General features: G+C 46.4%; 1 protein-coding gene across 5 annotated transcripts in view; it reads left to right on the top strand.

Moving 5' to 3' along the window:
• Positions 1–25,437, top strand: part of ACTN4 (actinin alpha 4) — a gene marked incomplete at its 5' end in the record, with an annotated part of 89,151 nt that continues 63,714 nt past the window's right edge. For all 5 annotated transcript variants that reach the window (XM_014592940.1, XM_006161727.2, XM_014592937.1 and 2 more), the window contains 1 exon segment: positions 1–74. In XM_014592940.1, the coding sequence (XP_014448426.1) occupies positions 1–74 (74 nt within the window).

A 25,437-nucleotide genomic window follows, 5' to 3' on the forward strand; every position in this document is an offset into this window, starting at 1 on the left:
ACTACATGGCCCAGGAGGACGACTGGGACCGGGACCTGCTGTTGGACCCGGCCTGGGAGAAGCAGCAGCGCAAGGTGCGCGGCCCGCGGGCCGGACGGGCTGGAGGGGGTCTTCCGAGGAGGGCTCGAGGGGCCTGGAGCGGGGCTTGGAGATCCTGCGAGTGAATTGCAAAGTCCGTGATGGGAATTGGGGGTTCTAAGAAAGAACTGGCGGGTCTGGAGAGGGATTTAGAGTCCTGAAAAGGGATCGCTGAGCTCGAGGAAGGAATTAGGAATCTGCGAGGATAATTGGCGGCCGAGTAGGGAATGTGGGAGTCTGCAAAAGGCAAGGACTCGGAGGCTCAGGGTGGGATATTGGGGGGAAACGGGAGGTGTTTGGGGAGGCTAAAATGGATTTGGGCTCAGAGGCGGGATTGAAGGGTCAGAGGATGGGCCTGGAGTTCCGAGGGGGCCAACCGGGGAATTTGTGGGCCAGGGTCGAATTAGAGGTCTAGGAAATCCGAAAACGAGCTTGAGTGTAGGGAGGGTCACTTGGAGTGCAGGAAGGTCTGAAAAAAGATTAGAATTGGGGGAACCTTCAGCTGGGGGAGTTCTAAAGCGGATAAAGAATTGGGAATTCTGAAAATAGAGCGGGGATACCAAGGAAAGGATTGTGGAGCCTGAAGAGGTGGGAGGACTAGGCTAGAAAGATGCAAGGAGTAGAGGACTAAGGGAAGAACTGATTATAAAAAGGCTGGGGGCTTAGGGTATGAGGACAGGAGGGGTGAAGTCTGAAGGAGGCGGGGTGCTGATGGGAGACCTTAGGGGCTTACAAATAGATGTTTTTGAAGACGGTGAGATGGAGTTGGGGGTGCCCTGTTGGAAAGGGAAGAGAAGATTGAGAGATATGAATAAGAGGGATTGAGGGATGGGGAAGCCAGAGGGGCTCTGGCCAGGATTTGGGCTGCTTTGGGGGAGTGGTTTCTGAAGAACTGAGGGGTGGCTGAAAATCTCAGCCAAGGCTCGGAGGGGCCTGAGGAAAATGCAGCGTGGAAAAGGTGAGAAGGGTGGGAGGGAATGTGAGCTGGGATGGCCGATAATGGGAGCCAGGTTAGTTTAGCAAAAGGAAAGTCTCCTTCGAAAGGGAAGGCGTGATGGGTGGACTGAGAACGAAATTTGGGGTGGGTGGGGGGCTTCTGGAGCTGCATGCCCCGGCCTGGAGAGCGTGCATGTGTCATGAAGGAAGAACCAGGAGTTTGGGGAGGAGACGATGAGTGTCCAAGAAGAATGGTGTCTTTCCTGGACTGGGGCAGATGAAGGGATCCTAAAGCAGAGCCTGTCTTCACGGGGCATTTTGGGGTGCAGAAGCAATTCAGGGGGAACCCACAACCCCGCAGTAGTGAAAGGGAGGTGGGGTAGAGTGGGAGGCTCAGGGAAAGTGTCAGGGTGTGTAAGGGGGATTAGCCAGCGTGGTTGAGGGGGCAGTTCTGAGTTGGTAGGGGTTCGAGTTCGTGCAGCAGGAGCTAAAGAAGAGAGTGTGCTCAGGGGGTGTGTGAGAAGAGGGGGCTCTCCAGAAGTTCCGGGTGGAGAGGTAGGAGGTATTTGAAATGAGAGGCATTGAGCGAGTTCCGGGTCTTCTGCCCAGGTTCCTTACTCTTCAACTCTGCCCCCCTGGAAGACCCTTACTCTCAGTGCCCTTCTGCCCGCTGTAAAGGAGGAGGGGGAAGGGGCCCCTTCCCTCGGTGATCTTAGGAAGATGGATGTGGACGGCGTTGGGACTTGGCAGAGTGCTCTGAGAACTTGGGAAAGTGTGTTTGGTGGAGATTTTTCAGGACCACGGGGGCAGACTCAAGGGGTTTGATCTGTAAGCCGGGGAAAGAATGGAGTGTGTGACTGAAGCCTTTCAAGGGTGTGAACCCCAGCTCGGGGCCTCCTCTAAGAGGGGAAAGGGTGGAAGGGGCAGCTGCTCTAAGGCAGGCTGAGATGGGGCTTGGGTAAATTACCAAAGCCTGCTTGGATTTCCTCACCTGTAGTAACTGGGACAGGGGGTGGGGGAGGCTTGCTGGAGGTGGGGCATGTTGGGTTAGCTGCCTTCTTCGGAGGGGAAGGGGAGTTCTAGGGTCTCAACAATCATTTCTTACCCGAGGCAGTGCCAGTTTAGAAAAGATTAAGAGTTGCCAAGAGACTTGGAAAGTTGGGAAGGGGATAGGGGGCCACAACATCATTTTTGAGAACAACTAAGTTCTCTTTCTCCAGCTCTGAGTTCTTGGGACAATGAGCCCCTGACCCTTAACTTAGGTGATGGGAGTGGGGGCCCTTCCCTTTCCCTCCCTTCCTGTTTTCTACCACTCCCCAAGTGACTCCTTTAGCCAGCTCAGTTGCACTCCCTCTGGGAGTTAGGGTGTGTGCTTGGTGGTGGTGATAGTCTCCGTTGCCCACAGGGTGAAGTGGTGGGCATCCTAAGGCCTGGCCGCTTCCTGTCATTCTCCATCCTGCCTCCCAGCTCCCTTCTTCCCAGCGCCAGACAAGGTCAAAAGAAAGCATGGTTCACAGCGAACTTCCTCTAAAACCTGCAGCTTTAGATTCTTCGTAAGAGCCAGATTCTAGTACGCCCTGCTCTATACCTACTCCAGCAAATATTTACACTTAGCTGTTCCGTGGGGGAAAAGTATTGCTTCACCTCCGTGCCCTTTACTGTTACGGAGTAGGGATCCTTTATGAAATGGGGCAAGTTTACATTTCTAAACTCATTAGAAATGTATTCTAATGGGAAAGAATACACCACTTTGTGCCGTTCTCTCCCCTCCTTCTAAGAGAACCCCTGCACTGCCTCCTAAGTCTGACAGGACTGACAGATTGCCCTTCTTGCCTCTCTGAGGCCAAGCTGTTGGGCACAGGGAGACTGACAATCCTGTTAGTGTCCTGTACGTACAAACTCACATACTCTGAAAACCCGTGTCCAAGACAGCTACGACAGCCCTTAGAGTGTGTAGGTTGGATTATTCTAGGAATTAAGCAAGGTTGGCCCAAGTCAGGAGGAGGTGCGGGTGTGTTCCACTTTTATCTGAAAGCCCTTTGAGTTCTAGGGTGTCCTGTACAACCAAGGCATTATCTAATAAATACAGGTTATGGAATAGTTCTTACATGGGAAGGCCTTAAGTGTTTTAGAGTGGATGGACAAGGCCTAGTCTAGTCTTTGCAAATTGTTGAGCAGTTACAGTTCTGGGCCACCATTCTCTCTCTCCAGGTCTACCCTCTGTTGTCTCGGAGAGTGAGACCTCACCAGTTTACTGCTGAAGTTCTCATGGCAGCACAGGGAAGTGCCTCATGTGGTAGACTTGCAGGCTCATTGAAACATCACCCTCTGCAGGGCCTCAGTGCTTAGACCCTGACCTTTGGTTCATGCTGTATTAAGTGTGAGTTAATTATTTTTGAAAGTTCTGTTTTTTTTTTTCCCCTTCCCAACTAGGTCTCTTTTTCCATTTCTTTTTTGGCTGATGATGGAGGCCCCAAAATACCATCTATTATCGTGTTCCATTACTCTGCTTGCCTCTTAGGATCTGACTAAGACTATTAGGTCCTTAGCAGTTTTCAGAGTTGAATATTGTATTTGTAATTTTTTTTTGAAAGTGATCAGACTCAATTGTAATATAAAAATAAGACTAAATAGTTAAGGGGAGCAAGTATTCTCTGTTTGCCTCTTGAGCAGTGGTTGTAGACTGCCTGTTCCCTTCCCTCTTCCCCCCAAAACTGTGTTTTAGTATGTGACTTTTCTTCTTTCCTTTTTTTATGAGTTATTTAAAAAATTTTTATTATTTTTTAAGAGAGGTTTTTGCTATAGGGCATGTGTGCTCATAGATGGGGGAGATGACCATGCCTCAGTGCCTTCTCCATTCTCCTACTCCCGATCATGGGCAGGCACGCACATGTGCTGGGAGTGAGTTTTAAGCCACTGGGTTGGCCATCCATTCGGCCATGTGAGAGTTCAGTGGCATAACCACTACACATCTGCTGGCCCCAGTACGTGACTTTTCTAATGACCAAAAAAGAGGTGTGGACCAGCAGGTGATGTGGTGGTTAAGGTGCTGGACTCCCACATGGCTGGTCCCAGACCTGGTGGTCTACTTTTTAACTTTCTATCGCTCTCAAAGTGCATGTGCCCTGTAGCAAATTTAATAATAATAATAATAATAAATACAATTAAGTACAAATTCTTAAGGAAGAGTTGTGATGTGGGAGGATAGCCTGGGAGCACGGGACCACTCTCACCTGGCTGAGGGCTGAGATCCTGTTAGTGCTGTGGAGTGGTGGTGCCTGTCACTTTACCTAATCCTAAACAATCCAGGGCGTAGGCCTGGGATTGACCTCTGCCTTTTGAAACACCCTCTCTGGTTCCGGCTTCTGAGACCTACAGGGAGGCCACTTTGGCAGCAGAGAGCTGACTCACCCTCTAGTTGGAACTGGTGCTAAAAGCTTTCATTTAATGGCAGCCAATTGCTTGGCCTCAAGTGGACTGCCATGTGGGGAAAGTTTGGAGAAAGTGTCAGGGGAAGACAACCCAGGAAATGAGCGTGATGTCTTATATCCACGGGAATGCAGTCAGGGAGGGCAGTTCAAATGGAAGCGTGCATCCTCAAGATGTCCTCTAAATCAGAGGGCGCGGGAGCAGGGACAAGTCTGGATTTCCATCTAAGCTCTGCGGTGGGGACTTCTGCCATTCCAACCTACACTCTGGTCAAGGCAGCTTTGACTCCATCATCAGCCTTTTCAGCATGAACTGAGTGTGTAGTACAAGTTATCTGGTAATGCTCTCTAGAAGATGACAGCAAAGAGAATGGAGCCAAAAAAGAATTGATTTGGGAAGGCCCAAGGAATTTGAGACTGTTGAGATGAACACTTTGGGCTTTTGCTATAATGATTTATAGTGTGCTGGGAATTGTATAGGCCTTTGACCAGATCTTAGGGCTGTTTAAAAAATGATCCTCTTGCTGCTGCTTTTATTTTTTGAAGGGGAGAAGTGAAGGGCAAAAAATAGTGAACAGCTGTTTGCTCTAGTATCACTTGCTCATTCAAGTTTTCAGAATAGCTAAACTATCAACATGTTTATTTCTTCCCTGGCATTCAGTATGTATTAGATCAGTGTTTGCCTTAGCTTTATCCGTACTCTATTCTCTTAGTGACGTCTGTATTCTCATCAGTCACATTCAGTTCCCTTTCCTCAGTTTCCTTCCGTCACTTTTATTTATGTATTTAATTTACAGGCTGGAAAAAAACACTCATGTTACCTGATTTAAGTTTTCTCTTCTTTTTTTCATGGAAATAAGGGACAAGTGATAGCAAGATGGCAATTCAATGGCCATGGTAACCGAAACACTGACCTAGTAAAGGAGAGTCAGAAGTTTCTACTTGAGCAGATCCAAAAACTGGCATCCATGGAGACTTGAAAGAAATCTTTATAACACAGGTCGTTTGGGTGTTGATTAGTCTACTTTAGGATGAGTTTAGACTTTGAAACATCAAAAGCGGAGTTATAAGGAAATTTAGTTTTACAGTGTTGGCAGTGTAGCCAGAATTTGTTATAAAATGTCTGAAAGTGGTTTGTTATAAAGTGTCTGAAAGCAAGGATCCCTTACTTTTCTTCAGGAAGGTTTATGAGTTACATTTTAGTTAGTGTCTCAGGTATCCAGGAGGTAAGGTTTGGTGAGTGAAAGAGAAACACAAATCATTTTAAATTCCAGCCTCTGGTTTAAAGAGTGATTTTATGGAGGGGTAAGGGGGATCAATGGACTGACTGGGAGGGGAATGATCCTGGCTTCTCCAAAAAGTGAAATCTTTACATCTCTTTACTGGCCCTTACATCAGTGCTTGGGAAGTTTTATCCGAGTAGCGGTCTCCATGGGATTATTAAAATCTCTGAGACATTTGTCTTGGTGTTGTGCCTTTTTTGGTTGTGTTCTTTCACATCCTCCCACCTCCCCTCTTTCTCATAAACAACAGAGGCATGAACTTGGAATGTCCACAGAAAGCCTTTGAAAGCTGGTGGTTATAACTTGGTTGCCTTTCCATTAGTCTGAGCAGCCATTACTCTGGAAGAGGCCAGTGGCCTTTTTCTAAAATGTGATTTATTGAAGTGTTATCTGAAAGTGAGTGGATTGAATTTACCTGAGATTTGCTAGTTGCTGTGCTGGCTCCTGCCTTCCTGGGATGAGCCCTCCACCCCCCACCCTTGCTTTCCCCAAAGGTGAGGGACAGTGGTTCCCAGGCAGAGCAACCTTCCTGTACTATCTCTGCTCTCCGACACTCATTTGCGATTTTTCCATACCCACTTTTACTTTTTATGTTCAACTTAAAGTCAGTTTGTATTTTTAAAATTAAGTTTCTATTTTTTAAAATGTTGTTTCTTCTTGTTTGTTTCTTTATTTTTTTTAAATTTTATTTATTCATTCATTTATTTTTAATTTGACAGAGATACAGAAAGAGGGGAAGTGAGAAAGCAAGCCACCAGGTCCGGGACTTGAACCGTAGTCAGCCATGTGGGAATGCCCAGTGCCTTAACCACCATGCCATCTGCTGGTCCCTTAAGTTTCTATTTTTTATGTTTTTGTGGGGAGGTTGCCATCAGGCACATGCGTTAGCCAGAGAGAGAAAGAGAGAGGGAAAGTGAGAAATCACCCTCTGAAGGGGTGGCCATGTCACAGTCCCTTCTGCTCTAGTCTAACCTGGGATTTCGTGCATGCCTGCACATGTGCCTGGTGTGATTTTTCAAGCTGCCAGGCCTGGGACTCGAATCATGGTTGACCATGTGGGAATCCTGTGCCTTAACTACCACACTGCCCACTGACCCCTTAAACTTCTGTTTTAAAAGGAGACTTGAGGGACCGGCAAGTGGCGTGCTGGTTAAGTACACTGTACTCCCCTGTGGCTGACCATGCTTTGATTCCCAGACTAGTGGCTTGCTTTCTCACTTTCCCTCTTGCGTTCTCTCTCACTCTGTCCCTTTTTGGTCAAATAAATATATAAATAAAGTTAAATAAAATAATTCTTTTTTTAAAAAGGAGAAGAATTGTTGTGAGTATAGTAAATGAAAAACCCAGCTTTCCTGGCCATCTATAGAAGGAAATTGCATAAAAGAATATGTTTGAAAGCTAAGCAGGGTCTCTAGGTTCTAGCTAAAAAGCTGGCCCTGGGCCTTTTGCCTGTTCTTGTTGAAAGGGGAGATAGGCAAGTGTTGGTGAGGTGTTAAAAAGTCACCAGCACCACTCAGACTTTGTCTCTGAAGTCACCAAGTTTACGATAGAATTGAAGGGACTAACTCTTGTCAGTGTGATTCAAGGTTTAACGTAGGGTACGTGGATAATCTTTAAAATCTCCCCTGTGTGCATGCCACACTTAGAGAAATACTTCATCTCATTTGGCTCTGGAAACAGTCCATGCAGTAGGCAGGGTACTGACAGACCCGGGAACACACAGCGTGTCTTGTTTTGCATCATCCCACCGTACGGGACCAGAATGTGTTACTCATGATTGGATCGGTGCGTCTTTGCTTTCAAATGGTGGGGCTCTTCGGAAACTGGGCCATGTTGTAAATATGAGAAGTGTGGGTTTATCGCTTGTTTCTAACACAACCCTTCAAGGCCCTAGTCTTCTTAGTTTGGCTCTTTTCATGAGTAAATCATACTGCTACCCCAGCTGGGTATTGGTTATTTGAACCCTGCTTTTTTTTTTTGGTTAGAATTATTTTATTTAATTTTCTTTCTTGATTTATTTTAATTTGACCAGAGAGGTACAGAGTGAGAGAGAGAGAGAGTGAGAGAGAGAAGTGAGAAAGGAGGCCGCTGGGTCTGGGACTCAAGCCACAGTTGGCCATGTGGGAGTCCAGTGCCCTTAACCATCACGCCACCTGCCAGCCCCTGCATTCTAAAAGGAACTTAGTACCCTCCTGCCAAGTTAAGAAAGGCTTACTTGGGACTGACAGATAGAGTAGCGGTTATATTGCTGTACTTCCACGTAGTTAACTGCAGTTCGAGTCCCAGACCTGGTGGCTTAAAACTCATGTCAGGCATGTGTGCCCAAAATCCCAAGAGGCGAATAGAGAAGGGATTGTGGTGTGGCCATCCCTTGGGAGTGATTTCTCACTTTCTGTCTCTCTGGCAAGTGCATGTGCCCTATAGCAAAAATCTCTAGGAAAAGAAATAAGGCTTATTTAAATGCCCGCCCCCAAATATCAGAGCAGAACAGATTCTTTATCCCCAGTGGAACTATGGACACAGGGCAGAAGTAGCTGGATGGGGCAGTTACTAGTCCCCAGAACACAGTGAAGTCATCTTGGGAAATGGCGTTGAGGGTGTTGCAATGACTGAATGGGATGCTAGGACACCAGCCGTACAATAACATTTGTGTCTTTGGTTTTGACAGGAATAAAGAAGACATTGTGGTTTGTTTTATGCTTTTTAAAGTTCCCCCTCCTAAGGTGTGGGGCTGAGTGATGTCTGTCGCTGGCTTTCTAGTGGGTTTTTCTCTTCATCTTTTCCCCTCCCTGAAGGCTTTTGAGAGTGGGCGGAAGTCACAGTCTAGGTAGAGCGGAGGCACTGCAGAGGCAAGCAGCATGCCCTACTCCTTGTGCTCCTTGTCTGAGGGAACACATCTGGTTTTATAATCTCCCCAAAGCCCAAGATAAAGAACTTGCTTTTCTTTCCTTTTTTTAAGAAAAGAATTATTTATTTCATTTTATTTATTATTTTTGTTTTTTTAATTTGACCAGAGAGAGGGAAAAATGAGAAAGCATGCCAAGTCCAGGACTTGAACTACGGTTGCCCATGTGGGAATCCAGCACCTTAACCACCATGCTGACTGCTGGCCCCCGATAAAGAACTTTCATATCTTACCTCCTGAGTAGTAATGTCTGACTCCAGTTCTAAGAATGTCTTAGCAGCCTTTCAGAGTGGAAGAACAGCAGGAAGTGAACTAGATATATTTCTCTCTCCCTTTATTGCTCTCTCTTTCTCCTTTCTCTCTCTTTTAATACACACTTCGTGTTGATGCTGAGAAGGCCAATTTGAGGTTGGTTAGAAACAATATGGAAGGAAGCTTGCAAATGATTCAGCATCAGCCATGCTGGGAGGTTGCTTGAGGCAGTGTCACAATAAGAGAACCTGAGGGTCTGCAGCTTGCTTACAGAAGTGACAGGCCTTCCTTTACCAAGAGCTGAGGACGGTGCTGGAAGCTGACTTCAGTCAGTGTCACTGGAGCCTCAGTATATGTATGCGTAATGGGTGACACATCCCTTCTCCCTGTCCAGCCCGTCTGGTGTGAGTAAAAGGTGTTTAGTTGATATTACTATGGAAACTGAGTTGCTTACTTTCTGTGGCAGGGAGTGCCACCATACCAGTCACTGCTGACGGTGGGCTCCTGGGCAGATAAAAGACGCAACCCACACTGCATGTTGGTTTCATAGGAAGACAGCCCCAGGCATCAGTGGCGCTGCTGGGTAGGGGGAATCCGGATTGTTGGAATTGGTCTAGTCTGTTTCATTGATGAGGGGTGTGGCTTTGCATGAGAGAGAGGGAGGAGGATTACACACCAGGAAAGCCACTGTTGGCTTTGTGGCAGGGACTGTGCTTTTTTTCTCTAGGCATTAGAATTGGAATCTCAGCTATGTGACTTCTTAATAGCAGGGCAAAAAATTCCTGTATCTTTTGCTTACTTTCACACTGACAAATTAAAAAGAACTTTAAAAGTTTATAGCAAATCCTGAGCTCAACTAATATTTAAAAAAAAAAAATCCACATCCTTCCTATTGCAACTCTGACAGTAAATAAACCTTTTGCTCCCTATCACTTCCCCCTTCTTTTCTTGCCTTTTTTTTCCCTAAGAGAGCTTTTTGCTGGAGAGACAGAGAAAGAGAGACAGAAAGCAAGAAATCACTCTCCCAGGGAGGATGTTCATGCTGCAATCCCTTCTCTTCCATTCTCCTCTCGGTATCTTGAACATACATGTACATACACTTGGAGTGAGTTTTAAGCTGGGTTCGGTACTCGAACCACGGTCGACTGCGTGGGAATCTAGCGACCTAATCATTATGTCATCTGTTGGTCCTCCTCCCTTTTCTTTCTTTCTTTTTTTTTTTTTTTTAATAATTATTTTATTTATTTATTATTTTAATTTGACCAGAGAGGGACAGAGTGAGTGAGAGAGAGAAAGTGAGAAAGGAAGCCGCCAGGTCCAGAACTCAAACTGCGGTCATCCATGTGAGAGTCCAGCGCCCTTAACCTCCATGCCACCTGCTCCCACACCCGTCTTTTCTTTATTTTTTAAAAATTATTTTATTTAACTTTATTCATTTATTTATTTCATTTTGACCAAAGAGGGATAGAGAGAGAGAGAGAGAGCCCCCAGGTCCAGGACTCAAACCACAGTCAGCCATCATATGGGAGTCCAACACCCACCCTTAACCACCAAGCCACCTGCTGGCCCCCTGTCTTTTCTTAAAAGAAAAAAAATGAGAGCCTGCAGGTGGCGTGGTTAAGGTGCTAGACTCCCACATGGCCAACCGTGATTTGGATCTTGAGTGGGGCAGCTGACTTTCTTCCTCCCTCCCGCCCTCTCTCTCTCTTGTCAAATAAATAAATATTAAGTAAGTGATTCTTTTTAAAAATGAGTACTGGGGCCAGCAGTTAGCATAATGGCTATATCTCTGGACTCTCATGTAGTCAACTGCGGTTCAAGTCCCGGGCCTGGTGGCTTAAACTCACACAGGGCATGTGTGTGTGTATGCCCGAGATCCCAAGAGGAGAATGGAGGAGAAGGGTTTGCGGCGTGGCCATCCCCCCTGGGGGGGGTGATTTCTCTCTTTCTGTCTCTCTGTCTTTGTCTCTTATCTTTCTGGCGAGCACACGCGCCCTATAGCAAAAACCTCTTAAAAAAAAAAAAAACCCCTCTCAAAAATAAAAAAGAGTACTTTCGCATTAAGCTATACCTCTGATGGAAATACTAAATTCTCTCATAAAGTGTTCTTTTGGCTATTACTGGCATGGCTTGCATCTAGAAGGGGCAGATTGTTTTGTTTTGTTTTTATAATTGAAGACTTTTATGATCTTCCAGTTCTGGCCTGTGAGTTTATGAAACAAACTCAGTTTGAAAATTCAAAATGTCTGGAGGCAGCCAACTTGCCAGGCTGGTTCAAGGGCAGTCTGATGAATCGACCCTTCTCACAGGCTGTCTGCTAACCAGTCCTGATTCAGATTTTCAAGTCCTGGAAGGTGTCCAGGCGGTAAACATCACAAGGATTGTGAGGCAGTTGCTTTTTTTTTTTTTTTTGATCATTTAAACCAAGACTGTGGCAGGATTTGACTTTCTGTTCAACAGAAAGGCCTGTTTCAGGGTATCTTATTCAGGGACGTCGCCTGTATACACCAGTGGGGTGAGAGGAAATAGCCTCAACCAGCGAGGGCAGGGCCTTTTTGCCATTTTTCAAAACTCGTTTTTCCTTTCCCTTTGTAACTTTTTTTTTTTTTTTTTAAGGAGAGATTTTTGCTATAGGGCATGTGCACTTACCAGAGAAACAGAGAGAGAGACAAGAGAAGAGAGACAGAAAGTGAGAAATCACCGCCCAGGGGGATGCCCACACTGCAGTCCCTTCTCCTCCGTTCTCCTTTTGAGATTTTGGGCACACACGCACACGTGCCTGGCATGAGTTTTAAGGCACTGGGGTCAAGAGCTTGAACTGCGGTCAGCTATGTGGGAGTTCAGTTCAGCAATGTAACCATTAATAACATCTGCTGGTAGCTTTTATTAACCCATGGATGAGGGACAACCTATGGAAGAGAATTCAATGCATTGAGAGCTGCGAACCAGTTTAGGGATGGCTGATTAATGTATCATGACCCAAAGCCCCTGAAGGTGAGGCAGTGACATTCAGCACCCACTCAACCCACAGAAATGCCCCAGAGATTCACGGGAAACTAGCTTTGACTATAAAAGTGGAAGACTTACAGAACGTTGAGTTTTCTTAGCAGCTACCTTAGACTTGAGAATGTTCTGGGCCTCTTTAATAAACAAGTACAAAGCGGTCCTTGCCAAATATGGCCTGCTCTAGGGCCATGGGGTTAGCTTAGGAGACAATTTTCTTGCCTAAAAATAAATACATGTTCCTATCAAACATTCCATGCATAGTTTAAACATGAGTGTTCTGAGTAACAGTTCAAGCTCTGTGGGTTCAATTATGGCAGAATGTGGGCAGTGAGGGTCTTTGGGGAGCGTGCTCCCTGTTTTGGGATTGGCCATTGGCCACCAAAGAAGTCAGATGACCAAATGCAAACCATATCTCATTCCTATATATTCTTGATCTACTCACATCCTAACGGGCAATGGGGGAGGTGGACCGCAAGTTCCTGAATAATAAACAAGTTAACTTCAGATAGCATTATGCGCTATGCGTTAAATGATGACAATAGCCAGCATTTTACTCTGTGCCGGGCAGTGCTTTGTATGAACTGACTCACGTAATCCTGTGAGGTGGATGTCCTGACCTTTTTAGGGCACATGCAGAAATAGACCCATGGATGTCTAAGCCACTCGTCCAGGTGACAGTGGCAGGATTTGAACCTAGAAGGCCTGGCTTTCAAGTTAATGCTCTTCATCCTACTCTGTGCTGTAGTCCAGTGGGAGATAGTGGTAGGAGTGTCTCTGAAGAACTTAAAGGTTTTTGGAGGAAGAAAGAGGGAGCTGGGAGAGTGCTAAGGGGATGCTGTTCCAAGCAGGTGGAGCCTACGTGTGGAGGCCTGAGGGACAGGAAGAAGGCCGAAGTGGTAAGAGCAGGACATGTGGAAGAAAGGGCACGGTCAGATCTCTGGGAGCTCTGTTGTCAGAAGTGTTGTGTTTGCACACTCAGTCCCTCTGAGGCTCCTGCAGACCAGGCACCATATGCTTCCAGAACTCTAGTGCTGTAGCCCTTCCCTCCAGACCCACTGGACAGACCAAACCAGAACTGACTTCTAAAGTGGGAGCTCCAGGACTGCAGGACAGTGTACCAAACAAAAGCTTCAATTATCTCTGTGATCATGGCTGCAGGAGCCACCTGTATTTGATTAAAGCGTTGGTAACCTTCGAATCTGGAGTTTTATGGCACTTTGTATTCATAATGGCTTTGTAGTGTGGCTATCTCAGAATCCTTAAGGTTTTTTTTTTTTTTTTAAAGAATAATTGTTTAGTTTTATTTATTATTAATATTTTATTTAAACTTGCTACAGAGCACATACTCTCCCCAGAGAGACAGAGAGAGTGAGGAAATGAGAAAGCAAGATGCCAGATCTGGGACTCAAACTGTTTTTGGCCGTGTGGGAGTCCAGCATTTTAACTACCATGCTACCTGCTGGCTCCAGAATGCTTAAATTTTACCTATGAACAAGTTCCATCCCCATCCTCCTTCTGTCCCATCAGTAGTTTATTTACTTGGTGAGGTGCCTCTTTTTTTTTTTTTTTTAGAGAAAGATTTTTGCTTTAGGGCGCATGTGCTCCTCGAAGGGACAGAGACAAAAAGTGAGAAATCACCATGCTACAGTCCCTTCCCCATTCTCCTCTCAGGATCTTGGCCACACACATGCATGTGCCCAGCATGAATTTTAAGTCACCAGGTCCAGGACTCGAACTACAGTTGACTATGTGGGAATCCAACAATGTAACCACTACGCCATCTGCTGGTCCTGGAATGCCTCTTGCTTTTTTTTTTTTTTTTTTTTTAAATTTGCCAGAGGGTACTTGCCCTCACAGGAGTGAGGGAAGTGAAAATTCACTCCCTGTGGAGAATAGTCACACTGCAATCTCTTTTACCCCATCTCTCCCTCAATTCAGGATTTGGAGTACTCATGTACAGTTCCTGGTGTGTTTTTTAAGACTTCAGGTCTAGGATTCAAACTGTTCAGTGAGTTTTGTGGGATCCAACCACTCAAGCACTATGCCACAGGCTGGCCTACCAAATCTGTTTTGTAGGACATTGAGTCTCCCTCTTTGAAGTTTGAGAGGCAGGAAGACTGATTTCTTTTTTTTTTTTTCTTTTTTAAAATTTAATCAGAAAGGGATGGGGGGAGAGAGGAAGAAAGCCAGGTCCAGGACTCGAACCACAATCAGTCATGTGGGAGTCTAGTTCCCTTAACCACTACATCACCTGCTGGCCCCTGGGAAGCCTGATTTTTATTTTTATTTTTAAAAAATAATTATTTAACTTTATTTTAACTTGACCAGAGAGGGACCGAGCGAGAGAGAAGGAAAGTGAGAAAGCAAGCCACCAGGTCTGGGACTTGAATTGCGGTCAGCCATTTGGGAGTCCAGCACCCTTAACCACCATGCCACCTGCCGGCCCAAGCCTGATTATTATTATTTTTTTTTTGTGGTGGGGGGAGGTTTTTGCTAAAAGGTCACATGTGCTCACCAGAGAGACAGAAAGCAAGAAACCACCTCCTGGGGGGATGGCCACGATGCAATCCCTTCTCCTCCATTCTCCTCTCAGGATCTTGGGCATGCATGCACACACACCTGGCGTGAGTTTAACTGACCAGGTCCAGGACTTGAACTGCAACCGACTACATGGGAGTCCAATGACATATAACCATTACACCAACCGCTGGTCCCCCAAGCCTGATTTTTAAACTGGTTCTTGTAGGCTCGCTCTACCTCTAAATCTTTCTTCTCTTTACTCAGTATTTCCTCCCTGTTTCCTTTGGTCAGGTGGAGCTAGGGTGGTTCTAGTTCTGAGAAAGAGAGAAGTGCAGGCTGATTCATTCTGAGGCATTCAGTTTTCTGTACCCCACTGGAAGCCGACCCAGGGTGGATTTCCTAGGGCTCATGGTTGCCCATGTGAAGGAACAGCTTGTCAAACTAGTTATGTGGCTTTTACTCTGCAGGGAGGATCGGCCACAGAGAGCTTGGGGCTATCAATAGACACTCCTGTCTTTGTACACACAGCACCCAGCAAGAAGTTAAGTTCACTAACCAAACAGCGTCCATTGTGAACATGGGCTGGGATTCTCTCTATCCTGCCCGCGATGAGATTCAGCAGCAAAAATCGGCCCTGTCGACAGCATGTGAGGGAGTGAATGAGTCTGAAGGTGCTCTGGTGGCACAACCAGCCTCCCTGCTTCACTGGAAAGACCATGGCAAGGTTTCCTTTCTGGCAGCATACTCATAGGAACGTGCTACATTTCAAGAATTATTTTATTTAACATTTATTTATTTATTTTTTTTAATTTGACCAGAGAAGGGAAGAGAGAGAGAGAGAAAGTGAGAAACCACCATGCCACCTGCCAGCTCCATGAACTCGCCACATCTTTTAAGCAGCTGTTTAGGAGCGGAGATGTGTGTTTATCCTTATCCCCTTAAATACATAATAAAACGTCTCCTTTATAATTTTGATTCAGGGTGGAAAGAAAGTATATGGAAAATGTGTCAGCTTGTATTGAGTCTTACCCTGCATTTGGGATACAGCTGTAAGTTTCCATGGTGGGTGGCTTATTATGCATGTATGCTGAGCTGAACCTGCTCCAAGTTATTGCTTCAGATAGAAAAGGTTGTCCTGGGGAGAGGTTGTCTCTTTTCTATCACATGGTGAATACTTGGAAGGTCCTTTGAAAGACTTTAGCAGTTGCCTCTTGAGTAGCAAAATTAGGGGCCACTGACTGAAGTAGGTACGCATTTTATGGCCAGCCAGCTCCTTGTGTAACACGAGTTGGAGCTTCGCAGGCCCTGGAGTCCAGCACTCAGGTGGAAACATGACCGCCAGGCCCAGACAACAGCCCTCACCTGGCCCCTCTGCAGAGCGGAGCTCCTTGCTGAGCTTTTGAGGCTATGAGAAACCGGAGACCCGGCCCATGCGCCCAAGGAACTCACAGTGTAGTTGGGGAGAGAGCAAAGCCACATGAGCCCTCAAAAGGACACTAAGCGGCACACCGGCAAGCCCACAGCTCTCTAGCCGTGTCCTGGGAGAGGAGAGGGTTGAATAAGGGCAGGTGGGGTCAGTCATGGAAACTTTCATAAAGGAGGTGAGTGTGCAGGTGGGCGGGCCTTTGCCCCAGCTGTGGGCAGGTTTCTGGGGGGCAAGTATTAGAGGACAGTTGAGCAGTGTTCTTTAGCTGTCTCCTTTGGGGCATCCTACCTGTTCCTTTCCCCTAAGCACCTTTTTGGGGAGTTTCGTGTTTGAGGGGTGAAGCATCATGTTTAGCATATCTTAACCATGTCTTGGAGCCTCTGAAGAGCAAGGGATCCCTATCCACTCACCAGTCCTGTCACTTTCGCAGATACAGCAGGTGTGCTGGACTCCTCTCCCCAGGTGCCTTTTGAGGCATGTGCTTTCACCTTGCTCCTGAGCTCTTCAGAACCAGTGCTGGTTTCAGAGAGGAGCAGAGAGAGACTCAGTACGACCGAGGTTCTTTCTGAGCCTCGTGCTTTACCAGCACCTCAGAGTGTAGTTCTGCACGTTCCTCCTTACTCAAATGACCACCCACAGCTGGGAGGGGCTGTTCTGTATTAGGATCACAGAAATGAATGGGGTCGGATTCTGACAGTCTGGCTGGTTTGGTGTGCCATGATTAATACGCTGTCCCCACAGGGAGCGGAGCCCAGAAGTGTTCTGCCTTAAGAGTTTATTTTTGCCTGCCACGCTAAGCTTCCAGGTGCTATTCTTTTCTTTAAATAAGTATCTTAGAGCTGGCTTGTGGAAACGAAGTACTCCTATCCCAGGAAATACTCCAGTACTTCCAGTCTTCAAAAGTATTCCAGTTAAAAGAAAAAAAATCTCAGTTGCTCATGGCCAAATGTGTGACTCAAATACTGCAGTGCCCTTAATATGGCAGTGCTTTCCTGAAATCGACACACTCCAGTTGCCTCCTGGTCCCACTGTGAGATAAGGTGGAGTAGCTGTCTCCTCCTTGTGGTTTCAGGTGGGTCTTACCCCTGCAGATGATGCTTAAGAGCTCTTTTATATGCAGGGTATCCGAGGAAAGTGATGGCTGAAATCACTCAGTGAACTTGGCCTCCACCCTATAGGTGGCCTGGGATCTGTGGGTTTGTTGTAGAAGGATCTGGTGGGGACAGTGAGGGCGACAAACGTCAGCTGGATTCGCCTCGTCTCTGTCACTTGAGCACCAGAGCATCATGGTGCTGTTAGGTCATGAAGCCTGTGTGATACTAGCGGAGCCAGCTTGTTTCCCCTCCATCTTGTTAAGGCTTCCAGGCAGGACCGGCCTGACAGCTTACAGGTGCCTCTTTTCCCCTTTCTAAAAGGCAGAGATGTTAGGGACAAGATTATTGTTTGAGACGGGAACCTGGGACTCATAGTTGAGAGTCTGTGTCACCCCCATTTTAGGAGAAGTTTCAGGGGGAGAAATTACAGAAACTGGAAGGTCAGAGTTTCTCGTCTGAACCCAGGTGCTGGGCAGAGATGCCTGCTCAGCCACTGGGTTAGGTGACAGCACCCAGCCTACCACCAGACGATAGGAGGTGGCTCAGGTGTCACTGGGATTCAGACTGTCTTCTGGCCCAAGTAGCTGCGCCCCAGAGGCGTTGAGCTCTGAAGCACTTGTAGGAGGGCATGCTGGCACCCTCATACCCATGGCTTGGTTCTAGTGGCAGGACCAGGGAGGGAGTGGAATCCGCGGGATGGGGATGGGATGGGATGGGATGGGATGGGGGCAGAGCACAGCCTTGGGAGAGTGACAGGCCTGGCTCCACGGGTGGCTCGCCACCTGCTGGCTGCATGATCCTGGGTGAGTGACAGGGCTTAGGCCTCATTGTCTTCCTTTGACAAGGGGCTGAGGATGATTTTGCGGGTTAAGTGAGGATAGGAAGCACTGGGCACAGTGCGTCACACGTTGTAAATGCTCAGTAAGCGTAGCTTCTCAAAGTTATGCCAAACGGCTCACCATACTTTCTCCTGGTGGGGATCTGCTCCTTAAGCTTTTTCTTCAGAGGGCTGAAAGGGCCTGCTGAAATGTGCAGCTCGGTGGAATACCAAAACATATACCCCTGTTTCTTACGTTCTCCCCCGGGGAGCTCAGAATCCTAAACCCAGCCAGCAGCTTCAAAGAAGCACCCTCCATCAAGTGGCAACATGCACTTGAGCTGCAGGTGACTTTGCAGCCTTCTCCCCAGCCTGTGTCCATTTGGGCCTCATCATCTGAGAGGTGGCTTCTTTCTTCATTTCAGAATTGTGCATCCTAAATAGTTTTGTGTCTGGACGAGAGCCCCAGGCAGTGCCAGAAAGGCTCTTTCAGAATCATCACCTTGGTATGGAGCGTCCTGTCTGCTGAGGGGCTCTTTTCTTGCTCCCTTCCCCCAAAGCAAAAAAAAAAAAATCCTATCAACCTAAGTTAGAAACAACCTACACCCTGTACTCAGGCCGCCTTCTCTTCAGCTGGTAAGTGATGTAGAAACAGGAAGGGCTTCCCACTGATAACCCCCAAAATAACTGCCCAGAATGATGTCAGAGGTAAGCGGAGCCTGTACCCAGCTGCTCACCTAGATGTGGAACTTTCTAGAGGGCTTCAAGGAGCCATACTCCTTCCAGGCCTCCTTCCTCACGCTTCTCACTCTCACGCCGCCTCCTTCTCCATCCTCTTTTCCTCCTTCCTCTCAGGCCACCCCCCTTCCTGGGGTCACTTCCTGATGCCATTCCTCAACTTAGCCCCTATCCCCCCCAAAAGCAATCAAATCCACAACCTAATAAGGCAAAAGAATGAGGAGGATGTCCGCCTCCCAGCCTCTCCCCTAACTGGGCGCGCAGGCCGGCAGCAAATTTGGAAAATGTTACATAGGAGTGACAACTAGGAGGGGGGTTTGTGGGGAGGGGGGCCCTGCAGCCATTTTTCAGGAGCTGCCTATTGTTGGCAGTGGGGTAGGAACCTAAGGGAAGGCCACCCGGTTTGCACTTTCCAAATCAGGCTGTTGACACCTCTCTAGCACAAAAAAGGGTATGGAAAGTAACAGCCTGAGTCAGCCGCACCTCCAGTTGTGGGATTTGCATGCCAGGAGAACACAGAGTACAAACATGGAACTTCCACACAGGGAGGTCGCTCACTGGAGATCGCCCCTCGGTCACGGCTGGGACTGTGCAAATCCAAACACTTCGCCTCTGAGATGAGCAGTTTTCTTTCCCTCGACTGTGCCAGGGTTAAATTAGCCTGGGCGTTAATTAAAACTTGTCAACACTTAGAGTGGGGCCCCCTCCCAGAAACCTGTCACCCCTCCTACACCATTATCCCAGGCAAATCAACCCTCTTTGAAGCGGTTTCCATTCTCTGGTTTCCATTCTCTACCGGAGGAAAGGGAACAAGCCCCTCCATCTGCAAGCCTGGGGAGGGGGGCCCAGCCCACTTTGTTTGGAAAGGTCAAGCTTAGTAATTAACCTGACTGCTTGAGGGAGGGGCTGAAGGAGAAGGAACCAGGCCTAAGGATGTGCCAGGGCTTTCAAATTGCTAATTATCAGCAAGCATGAGGTCATCCGTAAATATATCTAATTCTTTAGCTTGTAATTAAAGTGCTCATTAAAAGTGCAGGGATTTTTTTTTTTTTTCTTTAAAGGAAAAAACACAAAAAGCCTTTGTTTCGACCTGACAGGATGGCTCAGAACAGGCGGAGGACTCAGGCACAGGACTAGTTTCCTGTCTTAAGAGCCTTTACAGGAAATTCACTGCAAACAATATTGGTGACCCTGCCAAGGAGGCAAACCTGGGGTGATGTCATTGTTCGAAGCTGTCACCACCAAGCCTCTGGCCCTGTTGGAGAGGGTTGGTGAGATTAAAAATGACTTTGTGAATGTGCATGTGTGTTTAGCTGTCTCTTGAAGAGGGAAGTCAAGTAAAAAACCAAGCAGGAGAGAAATCACAAGGGGGAGTCTTGGAATTCTACTCTGCCGGGTTCAACTTTCCTTGTTTTTCTAAGCTTAAAAAAAAATTCTCTCTTACTATTTTTGCTCCTCAAAATGCTGCTGCTTTTTCAGACAGCCTTTTCTGAGCCATTCCCCATTTAGGGCTTTGGGTAACTGACTGTTGCAGGGTGGAATCTGTGGTCCACGAGGTAGCATTGTAAGTTTAGGCACTCAGCAAATGCATCTTCGTCGTCATGAAGTGTGGAAACAGACACAGGACTAGTTTGATGTATCTCTTCTACAGAAAAAAACCTTTTGGAAAACTCCCCAATGCCAGTGAGTTGGCATCTCTTAAGTAGTTAATTTTCCCAATTGCCTCCAGGAACCGTCTGGAGTGTCTCTGAAAAAAAAGGACAAGCTTTCTATCTTGCCATTTTTCCTCTGGCTGGAAGTCTAACAGGCATAAACACAGTCTTAAAATGAAAGCAACAAAAATAAACTCAAAGCAGCCCTGCGTGAAGACATTAATGCAAAATATGCAAGCTGGCTTACTATTTATATGGCAGAAGGCAGTCATAAGAAGATCCAGGCCTGGTTAAGGAGTTATGTCTTTTGAGGTGCCTGTTCCTTAGCATTTCAAATAAACCTTGGGTGACTACTCCGATGAGATTGTAATGCAGTGTCTCGTTTCATGGTTTGTATAGTCCAGTTTCTTGATGAGACCCGTGGCCTCTGAAATGCTAATGCAAGATCAGAGTACAAGAGTACTCCCCTTCCTGCACCCCTCCTAACATCCTAAAAGCTTTTGAAGGAAGTTTAAGGATTAAACAGGGGAACCATGTACGTTTCCTGTGGTACACATCCTGTGGTCTGTTAATATCCCACCACCCCCCTCAACTGACATTTACTCAAACACCGTGATAGACTGGCGAAATAGCAAGAAAACCAGCCCAGCCTCTGCCCTCATAGCCGTTATGTTCTGGAAGAATGACAGTGAATTAAGTGATGGAAGTGAACTGGGTGTTGGGGTTACACATAGATGCAAACGTGGACTTTGATTTCCTAGCCCATCAGCATAGCCTTTCTGGGTTCAGAAAGGATCTTTTAGTTTGCTATAGGGTGTATTGCTAGAGAGAGACAGAGAGAGGGAAATTGAGAAATCATCCTCCCCCCAAGGGGGGGTGGCCACACCACAGTCCCTTCTACTCCGTTCTCTTCTTGGGGTTTTGGGCACACCTACACACATGTCCAGCATGTTTTTTTCCAGGTCTAGGACTCGAACTGTGCTGTGGGATATGTGGAATCCAGCTGCCCTAACCTCTGTACCATCTGCTTGGTCCAGAAAAGATCTTCCCAACTTTATGTGTCTGGGAACTGGGATGTCAGGGCTACCTCCCTTATACATTGACCTCAAGGTGAATCTTGGGTGTTTGGTTCTTGGTATATGGTTTCATCTTCACCAGGACTGAGGATCCTTTAGGATCTAACGTTTTCTTAGTTCCTGGCTTGGGACGTGTTGTTGGAAAGGAATGTTTTTGCAGATTGGGCAAGAAGGATGCGTCTCTTGGCCAAGGAAACCAGGTGCAGGTGTCCCCGATCAATGACATCTCTAGAATTTCTACACAGGAACAGCTGAGGTGGCCTAGTCTGTCTTGGAATGGATGGTCCAGGTAGAGCCTGGTCTTGATGCTGCAGGCAGGCTGTTTTACTTGGGTTGCATGCATGTGAAATAGCTGGGAAGGAGCCAGTAGAGGTCGCGGTGGTATGGGTGGCACAAGCCACAGCCATTGCCTGAGAAGATGGTTGCTCTTGGATTGCTCAAGCTGCTGCTTGTTTCAGGAACTTCCTTGGTGTAGCTGGAGCCACACTTTTGTCATAACTGCCAGGAGGCTGAGCCTGGCGTGATCTCCGGAAGTTGGTGAAGTTAGCACCACTGTTGGACAGGCTAGTAATAGTACCAGACTGGCACCCTTACAGTCGCATGCCTGGGATTTTGCTCTTCGGAGCTGCTTTGGAAACCATCTCTTGGAGTGCTGGTACACCAGCTCCACAGGTGAAAGACTCATGGAGTAGCTTGAGCCAGAGTTGGGGGAAGGAGGCAAGTACAGCCAGCCAAGAATCATAAGGCTCAGTCCTCAATGTATGGAAACTAGTGCTTTCTTGATCTTGAGTGGAAATAGCTGTTTTAGCGCCAATCAGAAAGTGTCGGCAGCTGAAGAGTTTCATTTCTTGGGCCTCACAGAGCCCACTTTATCTGGTGTTTCTAACATTTTCCTATCCAGGCTCTTTCATTTGCCCCATCCCAGCCTCCCAGCGGACACTTTTGGATACTATACCTGGAAAGACTGTCTCCCAGGCTCTCTAGGAAATTTGATGTTTCCACTTATCGGAGTTGGGGATTATTCAGCACCCTCCACTCCCACCTGTGATTTCAGAACATCCATGGGAGCGCCAGAGAATGGTGGGATTGGGGTCAGAAAGGCTGAAAGTTAAGCTGGGGAGACTCCACCCTCAGGCCCCTCTCAGGAACCAGGAGGACAGAGTGGCTTCATCCTGGCATGTGTCTTGTACTTATGAGAGGAATGGATGTGAGTGTTCTTGGCTCTCTTCACTTGGGACTAAGGGATTGTTGTCCTGGATTGTCATAGGGCAGGTGACAAAAACAAGTGAAGAAATCTGGGTGGGAACTGGAGCAACCACTGCTCACCTCCCACTGATTGTGGCCAGGTGGGGATAGGGGTCTGAGACTTCACTTACTATGACACTGGGAACCCAGAGTTTTATGAGGCAATTCATGCAACTAAAAAAACAAAAACCAAACCAAAACAACAACAACAACAAAAGAACAAAAAAATGCAACCCATACAAAATGGGGCCTGTTTGGCACCAAGAGCTACCCATTTGTGACCTCTGACTTTGCATGGTCTTCATCCTGTCTCTGCCTCTCCTTTAGTTTCTTCTTTCCTCTTGACTAAATCACAGCTGCTTAATCCTCTTCCTGGGAGAGAGGAAATCTATCTTCTTTTGCCCCTGAGTGACAGCTCTGATGAAAGGTGGTTGAAATGAATGGTAGTAAAAGGGTTAGCCTTATCTGTGGTTTTCCATCCTCCAGACTCTTTGCTTTTTTTGTCATTACTGTAGATAATTGAGAGTTGGTTCCTCAGAACTCCTCTCACCGTATATGTATTTTTGGGATCTGGCTCCATATTCCTGTGAACAAAAATAGTAGGATTTTTTTTTGTTTGTTTATTTTAGGAGATCAAAAGCAACAGTTTCAGGCAGAGACAGCTATTCACACACAACCTGGTGGACAGTGCCAGCCTTCAAAATGAACCGTCTGGTCAGAATTTGTACCCAGGTGGCAGATGTATACAATTACTTCTTTAGGGTTGAAAACTTAAATTTGACTTCTGTATAACATTGACAATCCAGATTATGTGAAAGAGATCAGTTCTTTTATTTTTTTAAAGAGAGATTTTTGCTATGGGGCACGTGCACTCCTTGGAGAGACAGAGACAGAAAGTGAGAAATCATCCCCTCCCCTCCAGGGGAGGGCCATGCCACATCCCTTTTCCTCCATTTTCCTCTTGGGATCTTGGGCATGCACGCACACATGCCTGTTGAGTTTTAAGCCACCAGGTCTGGGATTCGAATCGCAGTGGACTACGTGGGAGTCTAGGGACGTAACCATTATACCATCTACTGGTCCTGAAAGAGATCAGATCTAAGATCTGCATAGACAAAAAAGCCCAAGCACAGCACTTGGCTAATGAGAGAGTTGATGGATTTCAATGGGATATAGTAAGTGTGCAATAAATTTGTTGACTCTTGAAAAACAAATTGACACTTATCTCTGAGAAGTTTATGCAGTGTTTTTCTAAGCAATAATCGATGGGATTAATAGCCCCCAAGGTCCTTAGCAAACTTTGCATTTGGAGCTGTCTGTCTGGGAAAAGCTAGGAAACTATAAAGGCAGCACCCTCAACTTTTAACTTTTTTTGGGCTTTGTTGCCTCTGCACTGGTTTGAGTATTTCCTGGCTCGATTGTTTTCTCAAGCTGGCCTTGAGTCCTTAGATGTTATTTGTGTGCCTAGAAATAGCTAGAGGAAAAATGGTTGTAATGCTTTGCATTGCTTGCTGCCTCTCTAAGGATGAAAACTCTCTACAAGGGAAAGGGCTTTCCACCCAGAAAATAGCTGGGCAGAGGAGACTTCTTCATCCCACTGGCCTGTCTTGTTACTCTGCTATGCCATAGTGATTAGAGTGAGAAAGTTTCTAGATCTCCAAGACTATGCAACCCAAGGTACATTAGGTGACAGTTCTTGCGGTAGGCTGTGCTGTCAGGCGTAAGGGCCACATAGCAGTGTTTGTTACACAAGGTTCTGTTTTTGGATCAGTGTCCTATTTGTTGGATACAGAACAAATGGAGAAAGGAAGGAAATGAATTTAGAGGGGAAGGGAGATGTAGAACAACAGACTGATAAAAGGAGAAGCCCTCTCACTATTTTTAAATTTTTATTTATTTAATTTTTAGGTGGTGTGGTTGTGTTTTTGTTTTTGTTTTTGCCATAGGGCACATGAGCTTTCCAGCCAGAGAGAAAGATAGAGAGGGAAGGAAAGTAAGAGATCACCCTCCAGAAGGGAGGTCACACAATCTCTTCTCCATTCTCTTCTCAGGATTTTGGGCACACACGCACACGTGCCTGGGATATTTTTCAAGCTGCCAGGTCTGGGACTTGAACCACTGATTGAATTGGCCATATGTCTTTACACTAGTACCACCTACATGGCCCTGCTCTTTCTATTTTTAAATAACTGAACTGGCATGATTAATGGAGGTGTGGGTAGTCCATCCATTCAGCAAGAATTGAACTGGCACATCCAGTATGTGTCATAAAGGTGCTGGTAAAGAGATGTGAACAAAATACATATGGTCCCTAACTTGATGATTGGACTTAGGATTTTTTTTTTACTTTATGATGGTGCAAAAAAACCACAATGTACATTCAGTAGAAGCCACACTTTAAGTACTCATATGACCATTCTGTTTTTCACTTTCAGTACAATATTCAGTAAGTTACACAAGCTATTCAGCACTTTATTATAAAATAGGCTTTGTTTTAGATGATTTTGCCCAGCTATAGGCTAATGTATGTTCTGAGCACACTTAATGTAGATGAGGCTAAGTTGTGGTATTTGGTAGGCAAGGTGTAACAAATGCCATTTTTTGGGCTTGTTTTGTTTGTTTCCATAGGGTGTGTTTGCTCCCCAGAGAGAGGGAACGTGAGAAATCACCCGCTGGGAGGATGGCCACACTGCAGTCCCTTCTCCACCCTTCTGGGATTTTGGATACACACATACATGTGCCTGGTGTGATTTTTCTTTTCCAGGTCATCAGGTCTGGGACTCAGACTGTGATCGGCCATGTGGGAATCTAGTGCCTTAAGCACGATGCCACCTATTTAACCTCTTAACTGCTTTTTTTTTTTTTTTTTAGAGTATTACTTGATTTTATTTATTGTTATTAATATTTTAAAAAGAATTATTTATTTAATTTCATTTATTCATTTATTTATTTTAATTTGATCAAAGACAGACACACAGAGA

This window comes from Tupaia chinensis, unplaced genomic scaffold (genome assembly GCF_000334495.1).
Source record: "Tupaia chinensis unplaced genomic scaffold, TupChi_1.0 Scaffold138910_1, whole genome shotgun sequence".
NCBI classification, from domain to species: Eukaryota; Metazoa; Chordata; class Mammalia; order Scandentia; family Tupaiidae; genus Tupaia; species Tupaia belangeri.